The 25,787-nt window shown below is 64.0% G+C and overlaps 10 protein-coding genes across 10 annotated transcripts; 3 read left to right on the forward strand and 7 right to left on the reverse strand.

Annotated features, from left to right (window-relative positions):
• Window positions 1-76: 76 nt before the first annotated feature.
• Window positions 77-1,465, reverse strand: V1510DRAFT_417353 (uncharacterized protein). Its single transcript, XM_066933935.1, has one exon. The coding sequence runs from the start codon at window positions 1,368-1,370 to the stop codon at window positions 183-185; it is 1,188 nt and encodes a 395-aa protein (XP_066788736.1). The 5' UTR covers window positions 1,371-1,465; the 3' UTR covers window positions 77-182.
• A 2,685-nt stretch (window positions 1,466-4,150) lies between these two features.
• V1510DRAFT_365645 (fork head domain-containing protein) lies at window positions 4,151-6,003 on the reverse strand (the record flags this gene model as incomplete). Its single annotated transcript, XM_066931235.1, has 2 exons — window positions 4,151-5,883; window positions 5,916-6,003. 2 exons carry the CDS (start codon window positions 6,001-6,003, stop codon window positions 4,151-4,153), a joined length of 1,821 nt encoding a protein of 606 aa, XP_066788737.1.
• A 1,342-nt stretch (window positions 6,004-7,345) lies between these two features.
• Window positions 7,346-11,820, reverse strand: V1510DRAFT_403294 (DNA topoisomerase; the record flags this gene model as incomplete). Its single annotated transcript, XM_066932162.1, has 7 exons — window positions 7,346-8,944; window positions 8,980-9,144; window positions 9,179-9,582; window positions 9,615-10,758; window positions 10,807-11,055; window positions 11,091-11,726; window positions 11,758-11,820. The coding sequence occupies 7 exons, from the start codon at window positions 11,818-11,820 to the stop codon at window positions 7,346-7,348; spliced, it is 4,260 nt and encodes a 1,419-aa protein (XP_066788738.1).
• Window positions 11,821-12,921: 1,101 nt separating this feature from the next.
• Window positions 12,922-14,415, reverse strand: V1510DRAFT_417361 (uncharacterized protein). The gene is made up of 4 exons (XM_066933936.1): window positions 14,052-14,415; window positions 13,927-14,018; window positions 13,812-13,895; window positions 12,922-13,778 (listed from the first exon to the last, which is right to left on the reverse strand). Exons 1-4 carry the CDS (start codon window positions 14,143-14,145, stop codon window positions 13,071-13,073), a joined length of 978 nt encoding a protein of 325 aa, XP_066788739.1. The 5' UTR covers window positions 14,146-14,415; the 3' UTR covers window positions 12,922-13,070.
• A 1,211-nt stretch (window positions 14,416-15,626) lies between these two features.
• Window positions 15,627-16,896, forward strand: V1510DRAFT_448415 (putative reticulon-like protein RtnA). Its single transcript, XM_066935775.1, has 3 exons — window positions 15,627-15,768; window positions 15,895-16,059; window positions 16,098-16,896. The coding sequence occupies exons 1-3, from the start codon at window positions 15,729-15,731 to the stop codon at window positions 16,667-16,669; spliced, it is 777 nt and encodes a 258-aa protein (XP_066788740.1). The 5' UTR covers window positions 15,627-15,728; the 3' UTR covers window positions 16,670-16,896.
• A 964-nt stretch (window positions 16,897-17,860) lies between these two features.
• On the forward strand, window positions 17,861-20,135 carry V1510DRAFT_378677 (ATP-NAD kinase-like domain-containing protein). Its single transcript, XM_066931606.1, has 2 exons — window positions 17,861-18,706; window positions 18,742-20,135. Exons 1-2 carry the CDS (start codon window positions 18,228-18,230, stop codon window positions 19,973-19,975), a joined length of 1,713 nt encoding a protein of 570 aa, XP_066788741.1. The 5' UTR covers window positions 17,861-18,227; the 3' UTR covers window positions 19,976-20,135.
• Window positions 20,071-20,826, reverse strand: V1510DRAFT_417376 (cytochrome b-c1 complex subunit 8). The gene is made up of 2 exons (XM_066933937.1): window positions 20,733-20,826; window positions 20,071-20,442 (listed from the first exon to the last, which is right to left on the reverse strand). The coding sequence occupies exon 2, from the start codon at window positions 20,425-20,427 to the stop codon at window positions 20,149-20,151; it is 279 nt and encodes a 92-aa protein (XP_066788742.1). The 5' UTR covers window positions 20,428-20,442; window positions 20,733-20,826; the 3' UTR covers window positions 20,071-20,148.
• V1510DRAFT_130097 (band 7 family-domain-containing protein) lies at window positions 20,737-22,289 on the forward strand. Its single transcript, XM_066930312.1, has 2 exons — window positions 20,737-21,140; window positions 21,251-22,289. The coding sequence occupies exons 1-2, from the start codon at window positions 21,107-21,109 to the stop codon at window positions 22,057-22,059; spliced, it is 843 nt and encodes a 280-aa protein (XP_066788743.1). The 5' UTR covers window positions 20,737-21,106; the 3' UTR covers window positions 22,060-22,289.
• On the reverse strand, window positions 22,083-23,285 carry V1510DRAFT_394856 (Spermidine/spermine synthase). The gene is made up of 3 exons (XM_066931855.1): window positions 23,215-23,285; window positions 22,558-23,127; window positions 22,083-22,482 (listed from the first exon to the last, which is right to left on the reverse strand). The coding sequence occupies exons 1-3, from the start codon at window positions 23,246-23,248 to the stop codon at window positions 22,202-22,204; spliced, it is 885 nt and encodes a 294-aa protein (XP_066788744.1). The 5' UTR covers window positions 23,249-23,285; the 3' UTR covers window positions 22,083-22,201.
• Window positions 23,286-24,042: 757 nt separating this feature from the next.
• On the reverse strand, window positions 24,043-25,384 carry V1510DRAFT_365676 (uncharacterized protein; the record flags this gene model as incomplete). Its single annotated transcript, XM_066931237.1, has 5 exons — window positions 24,043-24,145; window positions 24,177-24,246; window positions 24,272-24,620; window positions 24,643-25,075; window positions 25,107-25,384. 5 exons carry the CDS (start codon window positions 25,382-25,384, stop codon window positions 24,043-24,045), a joined length of 1,233 nt encoding a protein of 410 aa, XP_066788745.1.
• Between the last annotated feature and the right edge of the window lie 403 nt (window positions 25,385-25,787).

Raw genomic sequence — 25,787 nt, forward strand, 5'->3', positions numbered from 1 at the left:
CACTTGGGACTGTGCTGCTACGCCACTACAAGTAACCGTCCGCCGGACGGGCGGAACCCGCGCAACCGAGGCTGTCTTTGTACCATCAAGTTCATTAACTATGTAGAACAGTTCCCGCTAGCTGTCACCAGCAAACACCGTGTACCGCACCAGTGCGCCGCGAGTGGCTTCCGGGCCGCCGCTTACAGGTTGTACGGCTTCTTCAGGCCGACCTCCTCGGCCAAGATCTGCAGCGCCAGCCGCTTGGAGAAGTAGCGGCAGTGCGCCAGGTTGCCGCCGTGGAACCAGTAGCCAGGGTGGCCGCTGTTGCGCCACATGGTCCGCAGCTCGTTCTCCTCGTCCAGGCCCCACACATCGTTGCACTGGTCGGCCACCTTGCTGCCAAAGATCTTGCGACCGGTCTCGCGCATGTTTGAGTAGCCCGTAGCCAGCACGATGATGTCGGCGTCCAGCGTGGTGCCGTCGGCAAACTCGATGCCGGTCTCGGTCAGGCGCTTGATCGTGCTGCCCTGTTTGATCTTGACGCTGCCGTCGGCGATCAGCTTCGAGCAGCCGACGTCGAGGTAGTAGCCGCCGCCACGGCGGTAGTACTTGAGCAGGAAGCCCGAGCCGTCGTAGCCCCAGTCAAGCTTCATGCCGGCCTTCTGCAGGCCCTCGAGAATGTCCTTGTCGAGGTTGGCGATCTGCCGGGTGATGTCCTTGCCCAGGATCTGGTGGACCTCGATCGGGTTGCTGTAGAAGATCGCGTCGGCCTGCTCGACCGTGGGTCCGCCCTCCTCGTACAGGTTCTTGAAGAGCGTGCCGAGGCCGTTCTCGGACGACATGATGTATGTCGAGCTGCGCTGGTAGATGGTCACGTCGGCGCCCTGCTCGAAAAAGTCGTGGGCAATGTCGTGGCCACTGTTGCAGCAACCGACGACAACAGCCTTCTGGCCCCGGAAGTCGGCGCCGGTGGTGTGCTGGCTACTGTGGACCAGCTTGCCCTTGAAGTTCTCCTGGCCCTCGAACGTGGGGATGTTGGGCTCGCCCGAGTGTCCGGTGGCCTGGATGACGTGGTGCGGGTGCAGCACGCGCTCGGTGCCGTCGGCGCGCTTGAGCTTGACGGTCCAGGTGCGCGTCGCGCGGTCGTACTCGGCCGAGCTGACAGTGGTCTGCAGCCAGACGTTGAGCTCGAGCGAGCGCGCGTAGTGCTCAAAGTAGTCGGCGAGCTTGTCCTTGGGCGTGAACACCGGCCACGAAGACGGGAACGGCATGTACGGCAGGTGGTCGTACCAGACCGGGTCGTGGAGGACGAGGAACTTGTAGCGCTTGCGCCAGTTGTCGCCGACGCGCTCGTTCTTGTCGACGATCAGCGCGTCGACGCCGACCATCTTCAGCCGCGCGGCCGCGGTCAGACCGGCCTGGCCGGAGCCGACGATGAGCACCTGCGGCTCGTGGTCGGCGTACTCGACGTCGGCCGCGCGACGCTCGACCCACGACTGGCGGCCCTTGTGCTGGCCGTGGTTGACGCCGAGGGGACGGCGCGAGCCGAGGCGCTCCTCGTGGCCCTTGAGCTCCTCGAGCGCCGTGAAGAACGTGAACGCCTTGATGGCCGGGCCCTCGCTGACGAGACGCAGGACGCCGTTGCCGCGGCCGACCGCGGTCTCGAACGTGACAAACACCTGGATCCATTCAATGCCGGCCTGCGGCGAGATCACGGCCGGCGCCATGGCAGGGTCGAGCTTGACCGCGGTCAGGCCGGACTCGGCCAGGTTGCGCTCGAGGAACGTCGCGATCTTGTCCTGGCCGCTGAGCGTGTGGAAGTCCCACTCGAGCGCGAGCAGGTCGCGCCAGAAGCCGATCTCGACGAAGTGGTCGACGACCTTGGCCACGTTCTTCTGGTCAATGGCCTCGGCGAACGAGGCCAGGAACGTGTCGGTCAGCGTGCGGATCTCATCGGCATCGAGAAGCTGCAGCTGCCGGCCCTTGGGCCGGGTGAACAGCTCGACCGGGACCTCGAGGGCCTCGCGGTCGAACTCAATAGCGGGGGGAGCGGAGATAGCAGCCATGGCAAGTCAGCAGAGTCTGTGTGCTTGGGGTCTGCCAGGCGCGGCGGCCGTCTTTTATGTCTACGCGGTCGGACGGTGCCAGGCCGCTGTGCCGGCCACCCGCGATCTCCGAGCCCTGGCCCAGATCACCGCGGTCTGGTCGTGGAAAGCCCCCATGACACTCGGATCAAAGGATCTTCCGCATTCTGCAAGCCGCTGTGCCCTGCGGCGACTCGCTTGTGCGCGCCCACGCAGCCTGTGAGCGCATTATGGCAGCCGCCACGTTACCCACCCCGCCTCGCATGGATCGGGGGAAGCTGCTGAGATGGGAGAGCGGCGCCGTCATCTGACTGGGAGTTGGGACCTGCGTTCGTGGCTGCTGCTGTTTTGGGAAGGAGGGCGACTCCGCTATGCGCCGGACTAATGCACGTCCACTTTGCGGGGTAAAACGCTATTTGCCCAGCCTAAACGTAGACACATTCTCCTATGTCGGGTGCTCGGCCCGACTCGACTCGCCGCCCGGGTTTTAGTAATGGTGGGGGCGCGGTTGGCCTGCGGGCGCCTGTGCGCCGCGGTGCATACGGGCCCGGAGCGCACGGCTGAGCTGACAGCCCGCGGCCGGCCGACCTGGCAGGTCGGCAGCCGCCGCGGTCGGCAAGCTGGGCCGTCGGCAAGCCAGCCGCGGCCAGCTCGACGTCTGTAGCGTGGCCGGCTGTTGGGGCCGACCCCGCCGGATCACATATGGCCGATCGGCGTCCCCACCACACGCGGTCGGCAGCCACGGCAGGCACCACCGCTGCGGAGACAAGGACGAGCGGAAGCAGCCATGCCGCGGGCGTGGCCCAGCAAGGCAACACAGCAGTGCGGCACCGGTTGCGCCAGCCGCGAGCGGGGGCAGCCTGGGCTGGACTAGCTGGCCGCACGGTGCCTCTGGACTACGACCGCGACAGCGGCAGTCGGCGGCGTAGCGCGTGTTGGCGCGCAGCCAGGCTGCGTGATGTCAGAACTAAGATCAAGCTGAAACCCCAGCGTGGTCCCAGCAGACAGGCGCCGCCACGGTGCCCCCCACCCCACCCAGTTTTTCCGATGCGGGCCGTACCCCGCGCCACAGACGCGCGGCTGGGTACCGTGGCGGCGGCACGCAGACATCCGGCGCGCACCGCCGCACGCCCGCCACATTCAGCCGCCGCGTGCCACCTCCGATGCCGCGGGCGCGTTCAGCAGGCGGGGCGACCGCGGGGCAGCAGCGTCCGGACGCGTGCAGCGCGCGTGGGCGGGCGCGCCGCGCCGCGATCTCGCCGGCGCGATCGGCCGTCGACTGTCCGGCGCGCGTGGGCGCGGCGCGAAGCCGCCAAGCCGCGAGCAAGCATGAAACGAAGTCCATTAACGATACAAGGCCATCCATTGGACCGGCGTGGCCGCGCAGCCAGGCAGCCGACGCAGGCAGCCGGTGCAGGCAGCCGGCGGCCAGCGCGAGCGGCAGCCAGAGACGCCGCTCGCGGCCAGCGGCCGGGCACATGGAGCGCGACCCTGAACGGTCGCAGAGACGACCCCGCCACCGGAGCCCCGCCGCCGGCGCCGGCCGGGGGCCGGGCGACTGCAGGCTTCCGGCAGCTCGGTGCAAGCATCCGCAGGCGCGTCCACGGCGCATCGTGTCGAGGTTTCATACCCGGCGCCCAACTTCCGTCGCGCCGGTCAGCGTATCTTCGTGATATCCAGTCATCTCGGACCGTGAGGGATCCGCAAGCGTCGTGCCACATCTCCAAAAGACACGGAAACTAATAATACAAAACTAGGAACAGACAATTTATCGATCTGAACATGACATGAAATTAAACAACATAACGCCAACGTAGATTAACATGAAATTCCGGGTGCTGGCGCGGACCAGCACCGGTCGCTAGAGTCCAGGTTCTCGTTCATTTCCGCATTCTGTCGTAAGAAGGTGATCAGTGAGAGCGGGCGCCCGTACTGCCTAAGATCCCGAGATTTTCTTCCTCCATTTGCCAATTTGTCTGAACCCACTAAAATTTGCTTATGGTAAGTCACAAATGGCCGACAGACAAAGAGGCAGCAACCCAGCAAGTCCTTCAGAGGGCAAGTACGAGGGAAAAAGAGGACACTTACCGAGTCAGATCCACGCCTTGGAGGTCGCCGAGGCCGTCGTCGGGGCCGGACAGCGACGCCAGGCCGTTGCCGTTGGCGGCCGAGACCGAGTTGAAGAGCTGCTCGCCGGACTTGACGGTGCTGCCAAAGTCCTGGTCGGCGTCGAGAGACGAGCTGCCGCCGGGGCCGCCGCGCATCGAGCTGAGGGGCTGGTGGTACTGTACAGGGGTGCGGTCCTCGGCGGTCATGGTGGCCACGGGCGGGCTCGAGAACTTGGTCGGCGAGTACTCGGACTTGGCCGGCGTCGACGACAGCTGCATGTAGCGCCAGAACGGCGCGGGCGACGAGTTGGGCATGTACGACGACGGCAGCTGCTGCGTGGCCGACGACGGCGGCGCGAGCACGAGGCTCGACTTGGCCCGGTTGACCAGCGGCGTCTGCGCGGCCGACTTGGACGCGCTGCGGCCGTCGAGCGCCGTCGGCGAGCCGCCGCCCGCGCTCAGCCGCGTGGCCGACTCGCCCGCGCCGCGCCCGCGCCCGACCGAGCCGAGCGACCCGCCGGCCTTGTGGCCCAGCCCGTTGGCAAAGTAGTTGCTGTCGTCCGTCAGCTTGACGGTCGGGGTGTACGGCAGAATGCCGCTCATGTAGCGTCCGTTGGGCGACGGCGTCACCGTGCCCGAGTTCTGGTACGGCCCGTTGCTGCGCATGCCCGCGTTCAGGCTCAGCTCGTCCTCGCCGTCGTCGTCGCGGTCGAGGTACGTCTTGTACTTGCGCATCTCGGCGGGCGCGCCGCCCAGGCTCGGCGGCGGCAGCGACACCGAGAACACGTTGCGGCCGATGCCCGACGCCGTCTGCTTCGTCGGCGTCCGGAACGTGTGCAGCTCGTAGTTGCCCTGCGACGACGTGAAGCTCGGCGAGCTCCGCCGGATCGACAGGTCCTTGTCCTCCAGCCGCCGGATGTACTCCTCCTTGTAGTCCGGGTTGATTGTCCATTTCATGCCCTTGCCCGGCTCGTCCTGCGCGCGCGGGACCTTCTGGAAGGCCTTGTTGAGCGACAGGTTGTGCCGGATCGAGTTCTGCCAGCCCGACTTGGCGTGGCGGTAGAACGAGTAGTGGTCCGAGATCCACGAGTAGATCGCCGACAGCGTGAGCTTGCCCTCCTCGCTCGACAGGATCGCCTGCGAGATCATGGTCGCGTAGCTGTACGGCGGCTTGATGTCCTTGGCCTCGTCCTGGCTCAGGTCCTGCACGTTCGAGTGGTCGTTGCCGTCCACGCCGCGGATCTGCGGCTTGGAGATGATGGCCACGCCCTTCGGGTACGCCGCGGACGAGTTCTGGTTGATGTTGAGCGGCGACGTCCGCAGCAGCACCGAGTGCTCGTCCTCGCCGAACTCGCGCTCCATGTGCTCGAGGTGCGCGCGCGAGTCGGCCACCGTCGGCACCTGGTCGGGCAGCACAAACATCATCTGCACGCCGCCGACTTCGAGGATGTTGCCGCTGTGCAGCTCGATCGTCTTGTTTTCGCGAAACGTCTGCCCGTCGATCTTGAGCCCGTTGCGGCCCGTCACCGTGATCACCCACGCCCGCGAGTTGAGGTCGTACCGGATCACGGCGTGCCGCCGCGAGACGACCTTGGACGGGCCCAGGTCGATGTCGACCTGGTCGTCGCTGCTGTTCGCGCCGCCCATCGGCTCAGAGAACCGGCCGATGGCCAGCCGCAGCTCGCGCACGTAGTACGTCCAGGTGGCGCCTGCCGTCAGCCCGCGCCGCCCGCCTACTCACCCGCCAGCTTGGCGTACGCCTGCACCTCGGCCTTCGGGTTTTTGTCGTTCGCAAAGTCGATCGCGACCTGCACAGGGTACCGCGGCATTACCAGCTTCGAGATGATGCTCGCCAGGTTGTCCGGCTGCGTCGACGACTCGTCAAACTCCTTGTCCTGGACCTAGCACCTGTCAGATCGCCGGCTCGGGCCCACGCGTCCGCGCGCGCTTACCTTTCGCCGTTTTGACTTTTTGCTCGACGGCGAATTATCCAGCACCGGACTCGTCTGCGGCGACGTTGCCTCATTGAGCTGGCCATGGTTCCGCCGTATCCGCTTCAGAGGCGACGACATGATGGCAGTGTGCGTGTGAGATGGTGTCCGAGGCCACACCCCTTCTTTAATTCCAGGCGCGGTGATGAAATGTGTGACTGTAGGCAAAATAAGATTAGCACCGCCGTCAACGCCGGGATCGCGGGCTCGGATCGCGGACCGGCCAGCCGAAGCATCGGCCGGGGCCTCTGCGTGGCTGCCAAGGGCGCTGCGGATGACGCACCGGTCACAGCGGCACGAGAGCCGGGCTGCTGGGTCGGGCCCCGGCGCCGGGGCGCCGGGCCGAGGCGCCTGCGCGCGTGCGCAGGCGCCCGGCGGGCGGCCCGGCCGGCTGGCTGGGCGGCCTCAGCCGCATCCGAGCCGCACCGGGTGCGGCGCCGATCAGCCGCGAGCCGCATGCTGTGCGGCTTGCTCCCTGCGCCCGCCGTCGTGCCATCCCGCTGGCCCCTCCCAACAGCCGCGCCCGACCACCCTCACCCCTCGCTTCGCTCGCACTTACCTTGCACTCCCGAGGCACCGGGCTCCGGCAGACCCTGCTGCCGATTTCTGCCAACGCGACACCGCACTCGTCGGTCAGTCCGTCTGCGCGTTCTGCTGCTGTGCTCGCCTACGTAGACGCTGCTGAACCGCTTGCGAACCGAGAGGGAAACCTGATTTGCCGTCCGTCCGCCGGGTGTGGGAGAAAATCGCGGAAAAAAATTCGAGACGGAATCGATGAGATACTACTGAAGATAGAAAAAGGCGTAAAGTCGTACTAGCAAAACCGATTTTCGGAAAACAAAAATAAAAAAAAAGTTCGACTATACGTTATTGCTCGTTTTGCTGCATATAGTGTGTAAACATGTATACAAACGTCAGGTGACGCACATGGCGCGAGAAGATTGGTTGGTTGCGGCAGGATGCGCCGGAAAGCGTGTGGGGATGTGGCATGGGACACGCGCGGCGCGACGTTTATGCCCGCGTTTAGATATGCGGCTCTAGGACGCGTCAGGTTTGTTTACATGGACAGCGCCGCACCGGGTGCGGCTCACATGCCGCACGGGCAGGGCAGCGCGCCGCAGGGCGTGCGGCTCGCGCATGGCAGACCAGCAATCTTCGTTATTGTACAGCAACGGCGCGCTTACAGCTCCGCCTTGACCTCGGCCTTGACCTTCGGCTTGGGCTTGCGCGCCTTCTTCGGGTCCGCCCGCTTGCGCGGCGCCAGCGACCGGCGCTCGCGGTCCTCCTCGAGGAACTCGTTCCACGCCTTCTCAAAGTCGTCCAGGTCCTCGTTCCAGATGTCCTTCGGCGTCTTCTTTAGGAACGCCGTCAGCTCCTCCTCCTTGCGCCGTGTCTCGGCCATCAGCTTCTCGTAGCGCTCCCGGGTCAGCGACCAGATCTTGAGGCTGAGCAGGTAGTCGAAGCCCTTGACTTCGGGGTCGGCCGCAAAGTCGTCGTCGTCGTCGTCGTCGTCCTTGGACGGCCGCCGCTCCTCATCCTCCTCGTCCTCCTGGCCTGGTGGCCTGATGTCGCCGATCGGCAGGAACTTGAGTCGCTTCAGCTCCGCGATCAGCTCCGCCCGCTTGCGGTTCGACACCTTCAGGTCGCCCTCGATGATCATCTTGACAAAGCGCGCCTGGTTCGAGAGCCTGTCCAGCTGGAAATTGATCGTCGACACAATCAGGTCCTTGCGCTTCTGGTAGTACTCCAGGCGCAGGTAGTAGAACTCGCACAGGATCTCCTCGGCGTTCTCGTACTTTTTGATCCGCCCAGACGCGTCAAACGCCACAATATTGTTGGTGCTGATCGTCGTCGTCAGCTTGAATTTGTTCAGCAGGCCTTCGGCCACCGCGGCCTGCATCTCGGCCTCGGTCAGCTGCACGACGAACTTGATGTCCATAGTGTGTTCCTCCGTCATGTTCCTGATCCACGGCCGCGTCTTCTCCGTGCCCTCGAGCCCGGACATCAGGAACTCCTTGGCCGTCATTGTCCACTGCCGGATAGGCAGCTCCGTGATCTCCAGCGTCGTGTTGTCGACCTGGTTGATCACGCCCGACACCCGATACTTGTCCGGCGCGATGCGCTCAATCGTACCGTGCCAGTTGCGGTACCACGGGTCCATGCGCACCACCTCCTCGCCGCGCATCATCCGGCGCAGGTTATTGATAATGTCTCTTGGGTTGTAGTTCGGGATCTGCGTGCTCCAGCCGGTGCCGATACCGTCCGCGCCGTTCACTAGCACCATCGGCAGGATCGGGATGTACCACTCCGGCTCGATCTTCTTCTCGTCCTCCGTGTTGTGCTTGAGCAACGGCTCGTCCATGACATTGAACAGCCGACGCGTGATCGGCATCAGGCGCGTGAAGATGTAACGCGCCGCGGCCGCGTCCTTGCCGCCGGTCGAACGCGTTCCAAAGATACCCTTGGGCTGCAAAAGATTGATATTGTTGCTTCCCACAAAGTCCTGCGCCATGCCAACAATCGTCTGCGCCAGCGACGTGTCACCATGCAAGTACGCCGTGTTGCCCATGACGTAGCCGACCAGCTCAATCACACGCATGTGCGTCAGCAGCCGGCGCTTGAAGCATCCGTACAGCACCTTGCGCTGACCGGGCTTCAGACCGTCGATCATCGATGGAATCGAACGCACATTGTCCGCCATACTGAAAAGAATAAGTTCCTTGTTGATAAAGTCCGATATGGGCACACGCGGCAGCGTCATATCCAAGAAGGTACCGGGCTTCGCTGTCAGCACATCCAACTCCAGTCACTTACGCGGTACAAGCGGAGCCATTCCTTTCTCTCGTCGGCCTTCTTCTTCGAGAACGCCAGGTCGATGAGCTCCTTGTCGCCCTCCTCGAGCGTGTGGAACTCCTTGATGTGTCGGTCGAGCTGCTGGAAGTACTCGACAGCCTCAGACTGGTCGGACGTACCCAGACCCTGCGTGGTCAGACCTGCAGCGCCGTCTACATACCTTGTAGTACATGTGATCCCATCTGTGTCTCGACCCCTCGGTCTCCTTCCAGCTTTCGTACTCGGGCATGGTGTAGAACGCAATGACCTCAGGCTCCTGTCTAGGGTGGTGGATCGTGACCTTCACAATCGGAGTGATAAACTCGACCAAAAAGCCTGGAATGTTCAGTAGTCCAGGGAAGGACGCCTCCAGAAAGTTGATCAAAAGTCCCTTGATATGAGAACCGTCGTAATCCTGGTCAGTGAAGAGCATGAGATGTCCATAACGCAAGTCCTTGGTGCTCGTGTAGTTCTTTTTGTGCTGCAGACCCATGATACGCTTGATAGCCTGAATCTCAGCGTTCTTGAGGATCTGGTCGTGCGATGCGTCGCGGACGTTGAGCATCTTTCCGCGCAGAGGGTAGACTGTTGTCAGAGCTGGATGCGGGCATCCTTACCTCCATAGTGCTCGCGACCGACAACGGCCAGACCGGCAATGACCAGTGCTTTGGCAGAGTCTCCTTCTGTCAGGATTAACGTGCACTTGTGACCGTCTCGTGTGCCTGCTCGTTCGGCGTCGTCCAGCTTGGGGATACCAGAAATACGGCTCTTCTTGCTGCCATCTTGTTTCTTCATCTCGTTGTCGGCGTTGACCGTGGCAATGTCCATGATGTTCTCGACAATGGATGTGCGCAGCACCTTCTTGAAGAAATCGTCGGCGATGATGCACTTGGATCCGAACGCGCTGGGACGCGTCGTCAAAGTCTCCTTGGTCTGCGACGTGAACGCAGGGTTCTCGATCAGGCAGTTCACAAACAGAAAGATGTTGTTGCGGATCTGGTTGGGCTTGACCTGTCCATTTTTGTTCTTGACCTTGACGTGGTCGCCCAGTCTCTTGACGAGCTGGTCGCAGATGTAGTTGATGTGCGTGCCACCCGACGTCGTCGCGATCGAGTTGACGAACGAGACCTGGTTGAATGTGCCGTCCGAGACCGCGAACGCGATCTCCCAGCGTTCGTTGACCTGCTCGTACACAATCACAGGCTTTGGCGCAGCCACCACGGGCATGGGTGCGATCTCAATTCTTTCCTCAAACGACTCATCGCCCTCGTCCTTAACCTCGGCCTTGACAGGTGCAGGTGCGGGCGGAGGACCTGACAAAGCTGTGACGTACATCTCAACGTAGGTCTTGAAGTTCTTGATCTTCAGGCGCTCGCCGTTCAGGAACACCTTCACGTTCTTGCACGTGCCCGCCAGGTCATAAACACGACGCATCATGATGCCCACGAGGTCGTCGTCCATCTCTGTCATGGAGAACAGCCTAAGATCGGGTTTGAATGTGATACGCGTGTATTCCTCGCCCTTCCCGTTCTCGGTGATACGGGCCTTGCCGATTGTTCCCATGTTGTTGGTCCAGACCTGCTTGTAACGTTTCTTGACGTTCTTGTCGGCCGTCTCGAGCGTGAACTCGGACGAAAAGATGTTACAGAGCTTGGCGCCGTAGCCGTTGCGACCTCCGGTGACCTTCTTCTCGTCGTCATCATAGTTACTCGACGTCAGAAGATTACCAAAGATCAGCTCGGGAATGAACATCTTTTCTTTCTAAGCGCAGTCAGTATCTATTCTGAGTCGCGGTCCGACTGTGCTCACCTCGTGCATCTCGATGGGAATACCGCGTCCATTGTTGTAGATCGAAATCATGTTGGCGTCTTTATCGATCACGACCTTGAGCGTATCCATGTTGGGATCACGGATCTTGTTATCCGCAGCGTTCACCAGGATCTCGTCGAAGATCTTGTAAAGACCTGGCACAAAGCGGACGTTCTTCCAAACCATGGCACTGGTCGCTTTGTCGAACGTCCACATAAATTTCTCCAGGTACTCGACCGAACCAATGTACTACTAGATCAGCAGTCGCTCCAAGCAGAACTTACAGTGTCGGGACGCTTGAGAATGTGCTGAAGCTGTGTGAGCTTCTGATAGGTCTCGGTCGACGTCTTGGGCTTGCCGGGCACAGCCACAGGCGGAGCCATGACGGGCGAGCTGGCGTCGCCAGGCGAAGCCGCGGCAAAATCAGACGACATGGGCGAAACTAACGTCGGTGCAGTCGTAGGCCGCTTCGGCGTTGAAGTGCTCTTCGGTGCGGCACGAACGGGCGACGCCGGCAGCGACTCGAGATCGGCGTCGAAGTCCATCTCGTTCTCCATGCTTTTGAGTGGTTTGGGGGCGGCTTTGGGGGCGGCCTTCGGCTTGGCCGCCGGTTTGGCGCGCGGCTTGGGCGCAGCTTTTGGCGGCGGTGAGTCGAATAGCGTAGACTGGACACCGGAGGCCTTCTTCGCGGGGGCCACAGCGGGAGGCGAGTCGAACAGCGTCGACTGCGCGGTCGGGGCCGGTGTGGTTTTCTTCGCGGGCGCGCGCTTCGCGGGCGCTTTGGTGACCTTCACCTTTTTGGGCGGTGTCTCCGCGAAGTCGTCGTCGTCATCGTCGACGCCCTCGTCCATGGACGACGTGGGATCTTCGATCACGCGCTTGCGCGTAGCGGCAGCGGCTCTGCGCGACGGCGCGCGTTTCTGTCGTCAGTAGGATCGCTTTCGGACTTACTGCCGGTGCCGAGAAGTTCTCGTCCTCAAAATCGGAGGAAGACAGCGAGATAGCTCCGGCCATGGCTGCGATTGCTCCGGGCTAACGCGAACGCGTGGTTAATGACTGAAGGGCGTTCGCCGAGAGGCCGCGACAGGAGTCGTGCGATCTGATGAGCTGGGCCAGCCGGAACGCTTGTTGCGAGAGCTGGAGCAGCGAATTGGCGTTGAAATCGACCAGGATCGACGAAATCGGCGGCCACTTCCTACCAAACAACGTCTGCGCCTGCGATTTATGTTGGCGTGTAAACCTGGCAGCGGTGCGAGCTGGGAGAGCGTGTTTGTTACGTAGGGCGGTGTTTACCAACAGCCCGAAAACAGCGTGAGGTTGCCTGAGTAACGCCACGCGCGACTAGGTCACAATCACAAAGTTGCCATGGCAACCATTGCTCCCGGCGCGTGCTTTAGTGCGCGTTTAGTGCGGCGCGTGCGGCTGGCGCACCGGCACGCAGACAACAACGGTAGGGGACGTCCGGAAGCTGTGGTGGTCGTGCAACCAGCCGTCGCGGACGTTGCCGACTGCGGCTGGTGGCGTGCAGCCGCGACGCGACCGTTTGGCTAGACGTAGACACTGCCTACATGGCGGTGGTGGGCCTGCGTACGGCACGACGCCGTCAGCGCGGCTGGTCGGTAGAGCACGCTCCGGTGTGGCCGTGGGGGCTGGCCGGAGGCCAACCCGGGTTGGCAAAGAGCTTTGAGGCGAGACGGTGGAACAACCGTCATAGAACTGGTACCAGGTGGTCATACACGGCCGCAATACTGCTGTTGTAGTACTAGCAACTCACCGACCGGCGGCCAGTCGGCGAGTTGAGCGCACACCCTGCTCTGAAACAAGCGCACTTTTACCTGAGCGCATCAGGGGTGTAAGCTCCTGCGTATGGCGGCGCCGTCTACCAGCCCATTGGCTTCGACCTCCAGCCCGGAGTCGTGGAGCTCGTTTCGCCGGCGTAGCCGGCTATTTTGGCGCACGACTGGACCGGCCGGAACGCTGTGTGCCGCCCCAATCGGCCCATGGCAGCCCAGGAAGGCTTAAAGCGATCCACGCAGAGGGTCTACATGGTAATAGCACGCGTACCAACGGCTTGTCGCAGAAAGACGGCAAGTGGCGTTCCGTGAGCCGGGGAGACACGAGGAGCGCAACAGGCGCAATGGCTGATAAATATTACATGTACATACATCCTACCAAGAGGTCTAAGCAAGCCGTTACCAAAACAATGCATAAGCCGGACCGTCCGGCGGAGTCCAGCAAGAGCCAGCGGCACACGCCGGCATGGACTACTCCTCCTCGGACGACGACGAGAGCTCTTCCTCGTCGCGGCGATACTGGCCCGCGTAGCCACGAAGGCTAATAGGCCCGCCGACTGCCGGTGACCGGGTAGCTGGCGGCGGCACGCGTGCCGGGGCACGGACCGGTGCCCGCGTGGGCACGGGCGCCGGTGGCTTGTCATCGTCCTCGTCCGAGATGTCGTCTTCGTCCGAGCCAGAGCCATCCGAGCCTGAACCGTCGGATTGTGGCGGTGGCCGCGCGGCTGTCCGGGACGGCGGTAGTACCAGGCCGGAAGAGCGCGCTGGCGCGGCGGGCGACCGCGCGCTCTGCTGCTGCAGCCGGGCAAGAGAGATCGGCTTGCGGGCAGGTTGTGATGTCGGCTGAGCAATCGGCTGCGGTTGGTCGTCGTCGCTCGACATGTCCTCGTCAGAGCTGGCACTCGCCGCAGGCGCGCCCTCGGGTCTGTCAAACGACGGAAGCTCGATGACGGACGGGTTCCGGACAGGTGCTGGCGGCTTACTGTAGGCTCGCGGTGAAGTTTTCGCAGCCACGGCCGGCGTGGATGATGCTGTGGCGGTCGACGTTGGCGGTAGCACGAGCTTCGGGGGCCGATCGTCGCCCTGAGAGGAGCCGGTGGCTGTGCGCGAGCGCGCGGCCGGCGCCGAACGCATGGGGTTCAAACGAACCACGCCGGTGAGCTTGTGCAGAACGAAGGACTGTGGTCAGAAGGCGCGTGGCGGGAGGCTTACCTCTGTCTCGGGGTCATATTCCAGCACACACTCAACGTCTTTCGCGTCTGTCTTCTGACCAGAGAAGAAAAACGACTCATTGTTCTTGGGTCAGCAAGCACACGCAAGAACTCACCTGTATTCCCGGGGCTTCCACAGTGAACTCGGTGCCGTCGCGCGTGAGCGTGGCTGGCAAAGTGTCGTCGATTGATCCCGGCTGGAACGTGTCTGCGGTCAGTGGCGCGCGACAAGCGAGCTTACAGCGCAGACCATAAACCTCATCGGCACGCTCGAATGAGGGCATGTTGAGTGCGATCGGATACTCGGTCGTCTGGGCCGTGTTAAGTTCCGTCATGGCGGTGGTGTGGCGACCAGTCGCGGCGGGGGCCAGCGGATCGAATGGCGCGGGGCGGGCGACGGACGTCGCCGGGGAGCGCGCAAGCTGTGCGCGCTGAGCCTCTCTGGCTGGTCCTCGGCCTGCAGTGTCTGCACGAATGCACAACGGTGCCGATAAGTCTAGACACTGCTGTCGTGCGCGCTGTCGTGGATGGCGACCTGTAGAGTGCTCGGCGAAGTGCAGGCTCGCCAAAGAACAGGTGCGCGGGTGGTTAGCCAGCCCGCGCGCGCTAGCATTGAACGGGTGCCCCCGGCGCACACGTTAGGGACAGGCATGCCTGGTTGGGCAAGGCGCAAGGGTTACCCGGCATGTCTAATCCGCTTCGGAGCATACGCCAAACTCTATCGGCGCCTGGCCTGGTTGACGGCCGCTGTCTGGCCACCACGCGCCACAGCTGTGGCCGGGGCGGCGGCCGGCCGTGCGGGAACCGTGGCGGTGGCCAGTCGTCAGCGGCGGCGTGGCGCGGCAGAGCGGCGGTGCCGACCCGGGTGGTGCTGCCGCGCGCCGTGGGTGACGACAGGTCAGGGCGGGGGCAGTGCCCCGCGTGGCCGGCCACGGCCACGTCCGCGGGCACTCGCTCACGGACCTCAGATATGCCCCCGCCCACGGAATCCCCAGGACCCGGTCCCGGACTCAGTCCTGGACCTGGTCCCGGACCTCGCGGTCCCTGACCCGGCGACCCCGCCACCAGCCTAATCGTAGGGCACGGCCGCACTCCTGAAACCTCGGCGGTGGAGCCGCGGGTGCCGCTGACGGTGGGCGCCATGGCGCGGCGCCGCCGCTCGCGTGAGCGTTGTTCGGATCTGCGCAGTGTGATCTGCCGTGACCTCACTGCTGTCGCCGCCAGAGATCCGCGTCCCCGCGTGCGCCAGTACACGGCCGGGCAGTACGGCCTTATCAGGCCTGGCGTCAGGGTGTCCGCGCGGTACCATTAGGCCATAGTACGGCCGCACGCGCTCTGCCTAAAAAGGCAATCAGATAGCGCGGCAGCCGGGTGACGCTCACAATAAGCCGCAGCTGTCGTGCAATTTCTCGCCAGGCCTACCCGTAACAGGAGACATCGGCACAAGATGAGCCAAGTAGACAGCACAGCACTACGCTGACTGTCACCAGCTGGGGGGGTGGCCCACCCAGCGAGCCGTAGTCCTGGGCGCTGCCAGCGTGAACGGGGGGCCAAGTGGCAGTTCTGGCTGGCCACGCTGGCCTCACGGCTGCCCTGCTGTCCGCAGCAGCCGACCAGAGCCGGCCGGACGTGCGCCAGTGCCGGCACTGGCGCTCTCCTGGCGCCGGACATTTGCCGCAGTACTACGTAGCCGGCCATTGGATCGTCTACTCTAACTAAAAAGACGGCCGCTAGAAGTATTCTAGGAATAACCAAACACGATCGCACAGGCGCATTGTCTGATCTTCTTCCAGGTTCCTTCCCTGTACACACCGGCGTAATCTCTGCTTTTTGTTTATTTTCGCCCTGTTTTCTTCTCTCCTTTTTATATATCAGCCTGTTTGCCGTCTCTGTCCGCATTACGCACACTCCTTTCGCCATGTCCTCCGCTCCGACTACGATTCCAGGTACGCCGATGCGTAAGTGCTAGGAGGGCGCGCGAGTAGGGGCACGCGGACGCTGGCGCGTGCGCGGCCGTCGCGGATCGCGCGGCGGCGGCACGGCCGGCCGCGGGCCACAGGCTACGAACGGCGGCTAACGAGCAGCGGCGAAGTCCAACAAGTACAAGAACCTGACGATCGACTTGTTCACATGGAAGTCGACGTACGTGTCGGCCGGCGCTCTGGCGGGCAGCGTCTTCCTGCTGCTGGCGGCCAAGTACGCTAACCCCCTGCGGTTCCTTCTGCACGCGTCCTACCTGATCTTTGGTGGTAAGTGGTCGACGCCGACTAGAGCGCGCTGACCGCAGCCGGTATTGTCGTGGAGTACGTCGGCCGTATGGTGTGGAAGTCGCCGTCGGGCTTCATCAGCTCGTTCCGCCCGGCTGAGTACTTTGTCCTCTCCAAGGACGTGCTCGACCCGATCGTGATCGAGCTCGTGCACCTCGTCAACTTCCTCATTGTTGAGGTCCAGCGCATCGCGTTTGTCGAGTCGCTGCCGCTGACCGGCCTGGCGTTCCTGGCGTCGCTCGTTGGTTACATTGCCGTGCGCGTGCTCTCGCTGTGGACCCTGTCGCTTATCGGCGTCGGCCTCGCGTTCTCGCTGCCGCCGCTGTACTTCAAGTTCCAGACCGAGATCGACGCCCAGGTCGCCAAGGCCAACGCCGTTGCCGAGAAGCAGTTCAGCGTGGCCTCGGCTAAGCTCCACCAGCACACCGACAAGGGCGTCGCGCAGGCGCGCGTGTACTACGACATGGCCATGACCAAGGTCGGCTACAACCGCAACATGCCGGCCGTGCCGGCCACGCCCGTCGCCGCCCCGGCCGAGAAGGCCGCGCCTGAGGTCGAGGTCGTCGAGAAGGTCGCCGAGCCGGCGTTGTAGAGCAGCCCCGGCTGGCCCTAGCGGGCATTAAAATGTAATATGGTTGGATATATGAGATCTGGGAACGAGACACGACCCGTCATGGTGCGCAACGATCATGGATATATTCTTACTGATGTGTTCTGGCGCTCCTGCCGTTTGTTTTATAGCTGAATACACTGGTGAGCCTGTGTACGCACGCGTGCGCGGCGGCCGCCGCCGCGCGAGGTGCTCGCCATTGCGGCCTACGCCGGATCTTGTCTGGGCCGGTCGCAGCTTCCGGTGGAGGGCCGCTGGGCGGCCGCCACGCGCTGCGCCCGGCCCGGCGCTGGCGGGGCCGCCTATCGCCCCGCGCGGTCAGCCGTGCGTCGCGCCGCCCCACGGGCCTGCAGCCGGCTGCGTCCGCCGGCTGCCTCCACCTGCCGCCGGCCGCTGGCCGGCGACTGCGCGGTGGCCGTGGTGCCCGCGTGTGACCGGCTGGACCTGTGCCGCGGCCAGAGCGGGGCCAGAGCTGGCCAGAGCCCCGCGATTCCGCGATGGCGCGGCCGTTGTCGGCCCTACGTCTGACGGCTCTCGGGCCCGTGCCGTGTTCGCCGGGACCGGCGCTGACGGCCACGGTCCGCGTCGCCGCGTTCCGGGCACACCAGAGCGTTCTGGAACGCGTGGCAGCAGCGCCCCTAGCCGCCGCGGCCAGCGGACCTTCGCCGCGGCCCGCGGCCCAACCGACGTGCAGGGCGCGCGTAGACTCGCCGGCAGCGGTCTAGTGGTCGGCACGCCGTCGGTGCATGAGCCGTGGCGACATTCTGCCGGTCGGCAAGCTGCTAGGCGTGGCAACGACGTGGCCGTGCCGCTGCAGCAGGGGCGGCGGCGCCAGCCGCGGCCGTGTGATTCGCGGACGCGCCAGCCGCACGTGATGCGGCTGTCTACCAGCACGCGCTACCCGGCCCGCCCGCCGCCGCTAGGCCCGCCCGCGGCCGCCCGCTGTGACGGCGCCCCGCTTCCCGCTGCTGACATAGACCTGCCGCTCCTGCAGTAGGGGCGCGTGAACTGAGCCCGGAGTGCAGGGTTGTGCATAAGCGTGCAGGAGCGTGCGTCGCGGCGCATATCCGGAGGCGCGCTACGCCGTACGCGGTGGCTAGTCCGGCCAGACGCGCACTGTCTCGGACTCGGGTAGCCTGGGACTTACCCGGCTCGTCCTCCGTCGGCGGTGGAGCTCAACGTCCGCTCGAGATCGGGCCCGGCCTATCTCCCCAGACGACGACGCTCCCCGGCGCGAGCGACAGCCTACAATTGCTCTCTGGTGAGCAGAGCCTCTCGGGCCGCACCCTTGCGCAGACGCGCGAACAGCAGCGCCGCGCGGCCGTTTCGGCCGAACACCTTCCAGCCGACCGTCGGACATAGGCGCAAACCGTCGGACGTCGCCCGCACGACTCCCGAGACAGCAGAGACCGCCGGTGGTGGTGCTTAGGGTGCGCCGATCCGACCGGAGTTATTCCCGCCCGTGTGTGTGTTTTTCCGGACGGTGTGACCGCCGTTCTGTGCGATAAAAGACCCCGCCCGACACGGCCGACAGATCGACATGCTGGCGATGAATGCAGAGGAGCGAGACGTGGCCGGTGCGCATGTCCCGGTCGCGGGTGACGAGGCGCAGCCGGCGCCGCAGGCGCTGCCGCCGTCCCAGCCCATCCCGGTGCGTGCGCCGGCGGACGGGCTCCGCTCGCGCAACAGCGGCGTCGCGCTGGCGCTGGCCGCGCTGGGCGCGCGCGACGGCTGCTGCGCAGGCTGTGCGGGCTGCAACGGCGATGGCCGGCGCGACCCGTGCAAGATCGTGGGCTCGCCGCCGTCGTCTGTGAGCTCGCCGGCGTCGCCCGAAAAGGCGCCGGCAGCGCTGTTTGGCAGCTCGATCGACTCGCACAAGACGGCCCACGTGCCCGGCATCGAGGACTTTGTGTGCTCGCCGTGCTTTGTGCACGACCGGCTAGACGACGCTGTGGACGTGGCCAAAGTGCTCAAGGATATCTCGTCCGACAACCTGGCGAACCTGTCGCACTCGCGGCTGTAAGTGCGCCGCCGCCGACCCACTGACCAGACAGAGTGCAGACCGCGACGGGCGTGCGCGAGCTCGCCAAGCGGATCGGCCAAGCCACGATCTCGATCAACGTGCGGTCGGTGATGATCGTGACCAAGGCCCGCGACAACAGCCTGGTGTACCTCACACGGCAGCTGGCCAAGTGGCTGATGACGACACCGCGCCACGGCAAGGACCACGGCGTCTGTGTCTACGTGGACGCCAAGCTGCGGTCGTCCAAGCGGTTCCACGCGGACGGGTTCGACCGCAACGAGCGCATCGCCGGCCTTCTCCGGTACTGGACGCCGGAGCTGACCAACAATATGCCGCACCTGTTTGACCTCGTGCTGACGCTCGGCGGCGACGGCACGGTGCTCTACACCTCGTCGCTGTTCCAGCAGATCGTGCCGCCGGTGCTGGCGTTCAGCCTGGGCTCGCTCGGGTTCCTGACCAACTTTTCGTTCCACGACTACCAGAACCACCTCAACCGGGTGTTTGAGCGCGGGATCAAGGTCAACCTGCGGATGCGGTTCACGTGCACGATTTTCCGCGGCGGGCGGCCGTGTGAGGTGCACCAGGTCATCAACGAGATCGTGATCGACCGTGGGCCGTCGCCGTTCATCTCGATGCTCGAGCTCTACGGCGACAACCACCTACTGACGGTCGTCCAGGCGGACGGGCTGATTCTGTCGACGCCGACGGGCTCGACCGCATACTCGCTCTCGGCGGGCGGGTCGCTCGTGCACCCCGAGATCCCGGCCATCTCGGTGACGCCCATCTGCCCGCACACGCTGTCGTTCCGGCCGATGCTGCTGCCAGACTCAATGCTGCTGCGCGTGACGGTGCCGCGCGGGTCGCGCAACACTGCCTGGGCGTCGTTCGACGGCCGGCACCGCGTCGAGATCAAGCCGGGCGACTCGGTCTCGATCGCGGCGTCGCAGTACCCGTTCCCGACGGTGGTGTCGAGCCCGATGGAGTACATCGAGAGCGTGAGCCGCACGCTCCGCTGGAACGTGCGCGAGCCCCAGAAGCCCTTCCGCGACTTTCTTGACTCGACCACGACGAGCATCAACACGACGCCGACGGACGAGACCGACGACGAATGGGACATCGACGACAGCTCGTTCTTCTGCACGAGCGGCCCCGGCAGCTCGTACAACCTGAGCGGGCTCGGCCTGGCCGCGTCCGGCGCGGCCAACCCGGCCCCGCATCTGCCGCTCGACGCGGCCTTCAGCAAGGTCTCGCTGGGCCGGTCGTAGCCCTAATACTTTTGCATAAGCAGTGCACCGGCAAGTGCGCTGAACCGCCATGTACATAGTCGGCCGGAACGCATGCGCGCCTACGAGTCATGGTGTGCGTATAGAACATGATTGTTTTGAGGAAATTACATTGATGCTGCAACATCCGGCGAACCGCCGCTGCCGTCAGACGCTTATGACAGAGCCTCGAGCTCCTCGCGGCCGGCCTTGGAGTACAGGAACGCGTTGCGCTCCTTGGCCTGGTTGAGGATGTAGACGTACGTGCCGATGGGGACGGCGAAGAAGATGATCTGGCTGCTGACGCGGCGGAACGTGTTGAAGATGGCGTTGTAGCCGGCGCCGGCGAACGGCTTCTGGGCGTAGGGCGAGACCGAGTAGGTCACGATGCCCTTCTGCTTGGGGCCGCCCATGTCACCCCACCAGCCCATGTATCCGTGGTGCGCTCCAGTCATTGTGAGTGTTTGAATCTGGCGGTCAGCAGTGGACGCGGAGGACGCCAATGGGTCGCAGGAGACGGCGGCGGGGTCGACGACAGGCTGCGGACGGCCGGGCCAGCCGGCGACCGTCGCCGGTGGCTGCCGGCGGCCACTGGGTGCCGCGGCGGCCGTCGTCGGTCGCGGTTTCGACGCTGGTCGGCCGACCGGTTCCGGTCGCGAATCCGGCGCCCGCCCGCCAGGTGCATCGCGCGGGCGGCACGACAGTCTGCGCCGGCCGCTGTTGCCGCCGCCGTCTCTGCGACTTGCGTGCGCACACTTACCTGTTGTTTGTTTGACGAAACGAAGAGCCGTGTATGCTGAAGAGAGAAATTCCCGGAGGACGGGTGCGCAAGATTTTCCACCCTGTCCCGGAACCACGAAGTTTGCGCATTTACGCTGGTTCCAGGCGATGTCGGAAACCCGCTCGCTACGATTGGCCGCCGGGCCGTGCCTGCGTGTACGCGGGTGGGCGCGGGCACGATCACGTGCGCCAATGTCACGTGTCGGTGACAGGCACGGCCACTTGCGCCGCACGCCTCCGCCGTGGCTGGGGAGAAGCAGGCCGAAAATTTGACGGCCGGCGACAGCACCATCCATCCATACACGCGCCCAGATCTAGCGGATCTCGTTGTACATATTAAGGGACAGCGGCAGTATGAACTCGACCAGAGCATTGAACCTGATCTCGCGTGAGTACAGAGCGCACGGGCCGGGCCGGCGGCCCGGTGCCGGCGGCGCCGGCAACCGTGGCCGTGCCACGGCCGCCGGCCCCGACGCGACAACAGAACTGACCCTCCAGGGCTGGCGATTCCGGTCGGACTCGCGGTCTCAGCCGCGCAGTACTCGCTGTACGACGTCAAGGGCGGCACCCGCGCCGTCATCTTCGACCGTCTGTCCGGCGTTAAGCAAGAGGTGATCGGTGAGGGCACGCATTTCCTGGTGCCGTGGCTGCAGCGTGCGATCATCTACGACGTGCGGACAAAGCCGCGCAACATCTCGACGGTGACCGGCTCGAAGGACCTGCAGATGGTGTCGCTGACGCTGCGTGTGCTGCATCGGCCGGACGTGCCGCACCTTCCCCAGATCTACCAGTCGCTCGGCCAGGACTACGACGAGCGTGTGCTGCCGTCGATCGGCAACGAGGTGCTCAAGGCGATCGTCGCGCAGTTCGACGCAGCCGAGCTCATCACGCAGCGCGAGATCGTCTCGGGTCGCATTCGCGACGAGCTGGTCAAGCGCGCGCAGGAGTTCAACATCCAGCTCGAGGACGTGTCGATCACGCACATGACGTTCGGCAAGGAGTTCACCAAGGCGGTCGAGCAGAAGCAGATCGCGCAGCAGGACGCCGAGCGCGCGCGCTTCATCGTCGAGAAGGCCGAGCAGGAGCGCCAGGCCGCGGTCATCCGCGCCGAGGGCGAGGCCGAGGCTGCCGAGACCATCTCCAAGGCGCTCGAGAAGGCCGGCGACGGCCTGCTGCTGATCCGCCGGATCGAGGCGTCCAAGGAGATCGCCACGACGCTGGCGCAGTCGCCCAACATCACCTACGTGCCGTCCGAGAGCTCGACCGGCGGCGCCGGCAACACGCTGCTGCTCAACGTCGGCCGCTAGCCTGTACAGCCCGCGAATACAACTCCCTTCAGATTACAATTTTATTACAGCGTAGGCCGCGGCCGAACTTTTAAACCCGAACAAAGATACAGGACGTGTACATGATCCTACTAGATCCAACTAGACAGCGTAGACACACCCCTTACTCGTTCAGGAAGCTGCGCGCCCAGGTCGGCAGCACAAACGAGGCCTCGTGGATGGCCGCGTTGTAGTAGCGGAAGATCTCGCGCTCCTTGGTGGGCTCGGTCACGCGGATGGGCTTGCTGACGTCGCGCTTGGGGTCCTTCGAGCAGACCATGAAGCCGATCTGGCCCGACGGGTAGGTCGGGATCGTCGTGTACGCGTAGTGGGCGACGGGGAAGACCTCCGAGCACGCCTTCTTGAGGTCCTTGATCAGCGGCATGTGGAGCCAGATGTTCTCGGCTAGAAAAAGATGTTAGTAAAAGCGTCACGAAAAGTGTCAAAAGAGAAATAGAAAAAGAAACTCCACAGCACAACCTTGCGTAGTGATGACGCCGTCCTCGGTGAGGGCGTCTCTGAGCAGCTCAAAGTACGGCTTCTGGAAAAGCGACTCGGCAGGGCCCTCGGGGTCGGACGAGTCCGTGATGATCACGTCGAAGTGGTTCTTGTACTGCGCCAGGAACTTGAAGCCGTCCTCGACGTAGACCTTGGCCTTCGGGTGCTCGAGACCGACCGCCAGCGACGGCAGGTACTTCTTCGAGACGCGGATGACGGCCTCGTCGATGTCGCACAGAACGGCCTCCTCGACGCAGTCGTGCTTGACGATCTCGCGGAGCACACCACCGTCACCACCGCCGATGACCAGCACGCGCTTGGGGTTGGGGTGGTTGAACATGGCCAGGTGGGTGATCATCTCCTGGTACGCGAACTCGTCGCGCTCCGTGCACTGGATGACGCCGTCCAGGACCAGGACGTTGCCGTAGTTCGACGACTCGAACACAAGAACGTCCTGGTACTTGGACTTCTCGACGTGCAGGATCTGGTTGACCTTCAGAGTCATGGCCTGGCCGGGCCAGAGCTCGTCCGAGATCTCGCGGAACCAGCCGTCTGCTTGTCAGCCTTGCTCATGATCTCGCCGGCCGCGCCGGCGGCCGCTCGTGCGCCCGCCTGGATCGCGCCTGCACCCTTGCTTACCCTTGATAGTAGCGTGAGTAAGAACTTCAGACATTGTGCAATTGATAGTTTACTTTTCTAGGGTATAGAAATGTGGAAAGAAAAAAAAAGTCGAGACTGTCTATTAGTTTATAAAAGAAAAAAATTGCGCTGCAACCTGCGCCGGTCTTTGTGAGTTCCGATGCTTCTTTGAGGGCTCGCGAGGACCAAGAAAGAGAGGTCCGAGCACTAGCTCAAGCGCGGAGAATATACGCTTTTATGGCTTTAAAGCACAATAATTTGACTTTTGTGCCTGTTTTCCTCTTGCCTTTTCGGAACATATTATTCACGCCTCGGGACACAGAGGCCTGAACCGACTCTGCCGCCTACACGTGCAAGGTACGCGGCGCCGACGAACACAGAATCGCGGCAGTCGCAAGCAGATGGCGTAGCCGTGTGGCCTAAAGAAAGAGCTGTTGCGACAAATGACGCGTGCGCGGCAGCCCGGCGGCGGCCGCCTGATCACACTCTGGAACACTGGGCGACAGAAAGAGCCGGCTGACCGGAGCCGAGCCGTGTCTTGTGGTGCCTGCGACTTCCCGGCAACGCCGGAGACGCGCCGGCGTTGCTGAACGTCCGCGTCTGGACTCCCGATTCGCTGCGGCAGATGTGACCAGGCGTCGCGCGCCATTGCGTGCTACGCTGCCAGTGCAGCGGTGCCGTCCGGCTGGCTACGGCTGTGCTACGATCCAGCACGGCGGGTCGTGCGGCTGCGCGGCAGGCCGATGCGGCTCCGCCGCACGGCCGCACGGACCAGCGCCGCACGCGCGCAGCGCCACGCTCGATAGAAACGCCACAGTGGCTTGCGATCTACTTGTAGTACTTGGCCGGCACAAACGGCAGCTTGGCGACCTGGCCCTTGTTGCGCCGTCCACGCACCTCGACCAGCACTGGCGTGTTGGTCTTGGTGTATCTGGGGTCAGCCCGACCAGCTGGTCACTTACCCCCGCGAGACGTAGCCCATGGCGATGTTCTTCTGCAACGTCGGCGAGTGAATGCCAGACGTGATGTAGCCTGCGGTCAGCCCGGTCTCCGGCACGCGTACCAATCATGGCCTTGGTCTCCGGATCGAGGATCTTGGAGCCCTCCCGGGCAGGCGGGCCGGTCACGGTGAGGCCGACGCGGCGCTTGGACGCGCCCTCACGGATGTGCGTGAGCACGTACTCGGCGCCGTTGAAGTTGGCCTCCTCGCGGCGGCGCTTAGAGACGATCCACGCGAGACTGGCCTCGATCGGCGACGTGGTTTCGTCGATGTCGTGGCCGTACAGGCACATGCCGGCTTCCAAGCGAAGCGAGTCACGCGCAGCCAGGCCGATCGGCTTGACCGTCTCGTTTTCAGCCAGTAGCAGGCGCGAAAACGGCGTCGTGTAGTCGGCGTCCAGACCGATCTTCGGTCAGCGCTGCGAGCACCAAACATACCTCGAAACCGTCCTCGCCAGTGTAGCCACCGCGGGCGACGTGCAGATCACGGCCTTCGAACGTGAGCACGCGCGACTGGCCGAACTTGGTCGCGCTCAGGTCTTGGCCGGTCAGACGCTCCAGAACGGCAGCCGCCTGGGGACCCTGCAGAGCAACCAGGCCACGTCCGTCGAAGAACTCGTGCTTGACGTCGCCGCCAAAGGCGGCCAGCTCGTCGGCGAAAAACCCCAGATCCTTGTCGCGGCAGCCGGCGTTGGTGACGACATAGAAATCGTTGTCCGCCGTCTTAGCAATGATCGTGTCGTCCACAATCCCGCCCGTCGGGCGCAGGAACGCCGACAGCGTAGAAGATCCGGCCGGGAGGCCAGCCAGGTCGCTCGGCGTGACCTTCTCCAGGAACGCGGTGGCGTCGCGGCCGGAGAATCTGCCGTCAGCGGTAAATCAGGGAGACGTACCTGTGCTGGCACATGTGCGAAACGTCAAACAGGCCGGCGTGCGTGCGCACCCACTTGTGCGAATCGATGTGGCTCTGTCCAGCGTACCACAGTGGCATCGAAAATCCGGCAAACGGGACCATGTTGGCGCCGAGCTCGACGTGGAGATCGTACAGCGGAGTCTTGCTCAGCGGCGCGTCCGTGGAGAGCGCGCGGGGAACCGCCACGCGCGCCGAGCACGCGCTGCGTCTGGCCAGACTGATGCTGGCCCGTCTCAGGGCAATACCGGCGCCGATCATGTTGCAGTATGATGGTAGCTCGTACGATCCGACAAAATTTGCTGTCTGGCTCGGTTCTCTGGGATGATTCGAGACTGACTACATGGTCGGGCTAGTGCGACGGCCAAAACCTAGCGCACGGGCGCCTACGCGCGATGGCGCCAGGGTCGGCCGGTGGCTTTACCGGCGGCATCGCGCCTGGGTCGCGAGACCTACCGGCCGGTCGTAGGCCATCGGATCAGATGCGCGAGCTGCTGCTGTGCCGCGACCGCCACAGTCTACTGGACGAACGCCACAGTCTGCTGGACGCGTGAGTCACGTGTGACACATCTGCGGTTGTAGCGGCATTAGCCGCGAGCCGTACGTCCGTAGGACCGGACCGGGTCCGGCCGGGTCCGGGAACACCACATGCAGCTCGTGCGGC

Source organism: Dipodascopsis tothii (genome assembly GCF_038497935.1).
Source record: "Dipodascopsis tothii strain CBS 759.85 unplaced genomic scaffold V1510scaffold_16, whole genome shotgun sequence".
In the NCBI taxonomy this organism is placed as follows: domain Eukaryota; kingdom Fungi; phylum Ascomycota; class Lipomycetes; order Lipomycetales; family Lipomycetaceae; genus Neoaidaea; species Neoaidaea tothii.

Excerpts from the sequence above, each read along its gene's own strand:
- V1510DRAFT_417353 (XM_066933935.1), bottom strand. The coding sequence starts at position 1,370 with ATGGTCGGCGTCGACGCGCTGATCGTCGACAAGAACGAGCGCGTCGGC.
- V1510DRAFT_417361 (XM_066933936.1), bottom strand. The coding sequence starts at position 14,145 with ATGACGGAACTTAACACGGCCCAGACGACCGAGTATCCGATCGCACTC. Across the intron at positions 14,019-14,051 it reads TGAGGTTTATGGTCTGCGCT|ACACGTTCCAGCCGGGATCA; the intron begins GTAAGCTCGCTT and ends CACTGACCGCAG. Across the intron at positions 13,896-13,926 it reads TGGAAGCCCCGGGAATACAG|AACAATGAGTCGTTTTTCTT; the intron begins GTGAGTTCTTGC and ends TGCTGACCCAAG.
- V1510DRAFT_448415 (XM_066935775.1), top strand. The coding sequence starts at position 15,729 with ATGTCCTCCGCTCCGACTACGATTCCAGGTACGCCGATGC. Across the intron at positions 15,769-15,894 it reads GATTCCAGGTACGCCGATGC|CGGCGAAGTCCAACAAGTAC; the intron begins GTAAGTGCTAGG and ends GCTAACGAGCAG. Across the intron at positions 16,060-16,097 it reads GTCCTACCTGATCTTTGGTG|CCGGTATTGTCGTGGAGTAC; the intron begins GTAAGTGGTCGA and ends CGCTGACCGCAG.
- V1510DRAFT_378677 (XM_066931606.1), top strand. The coding sequence starts at position 18,228 with ATGCTGGCGATGAATGCAGAGGAGCGAGACGTGGCCGGTGCGCATGTC. Across the intron at positions 18,707-18,741 it reads AACCTGTCGCACTCGCGGCT|AGTGCAGACCGCGACGGGCG; the intron begins GTAAGTGCGCCG and ends CTGACCAGACAG.
- V1510DRAFT_417376 (XM_066933937.1), bottom strand. The coding sequence starts at position 20,427 with ATGACTGGAGCGCACCACGGATACATGGGCTGGTGGGGTGACATGGGC.
- V1510DRAFT_130097 (XM_066930312.1), top strand. The coding sequence starts at position 21,107 with ATGAACTCGACCAGAGCATTGAACCTGATCTCGC. Across the intron at positions 21,141-21,250 it reads AGCATTGAACCTGATCTCGC|GGCTGGCGATTCCGGTCGGA; the intron begins GTGAGTACAGAG and ends CTGACCCTCCAG.
- V1510DRAFT_394856 (XM_066931855.1), bottom strand. The coding sequence starts at position 23,248 with ATGTCTGAAGTTCTTACTCACGCTACTATCAAGG. Across the intron at positions 23,128-23,214 it reads TACTCACGCTACTATCAAGG|ACGGCTGGTTCCGCGAGATC; the intron begins GTAAGCAAGGGT and ends GCTGACAAGCAG. Across the intron at positions 22,483-22,557 it reads CGGCGTCATCACTACGCAAG|CCGAGAACATCTGGCTCCAC; the intron begins GTTGTGCTGTGG and ends ATCTTTTTCTAG.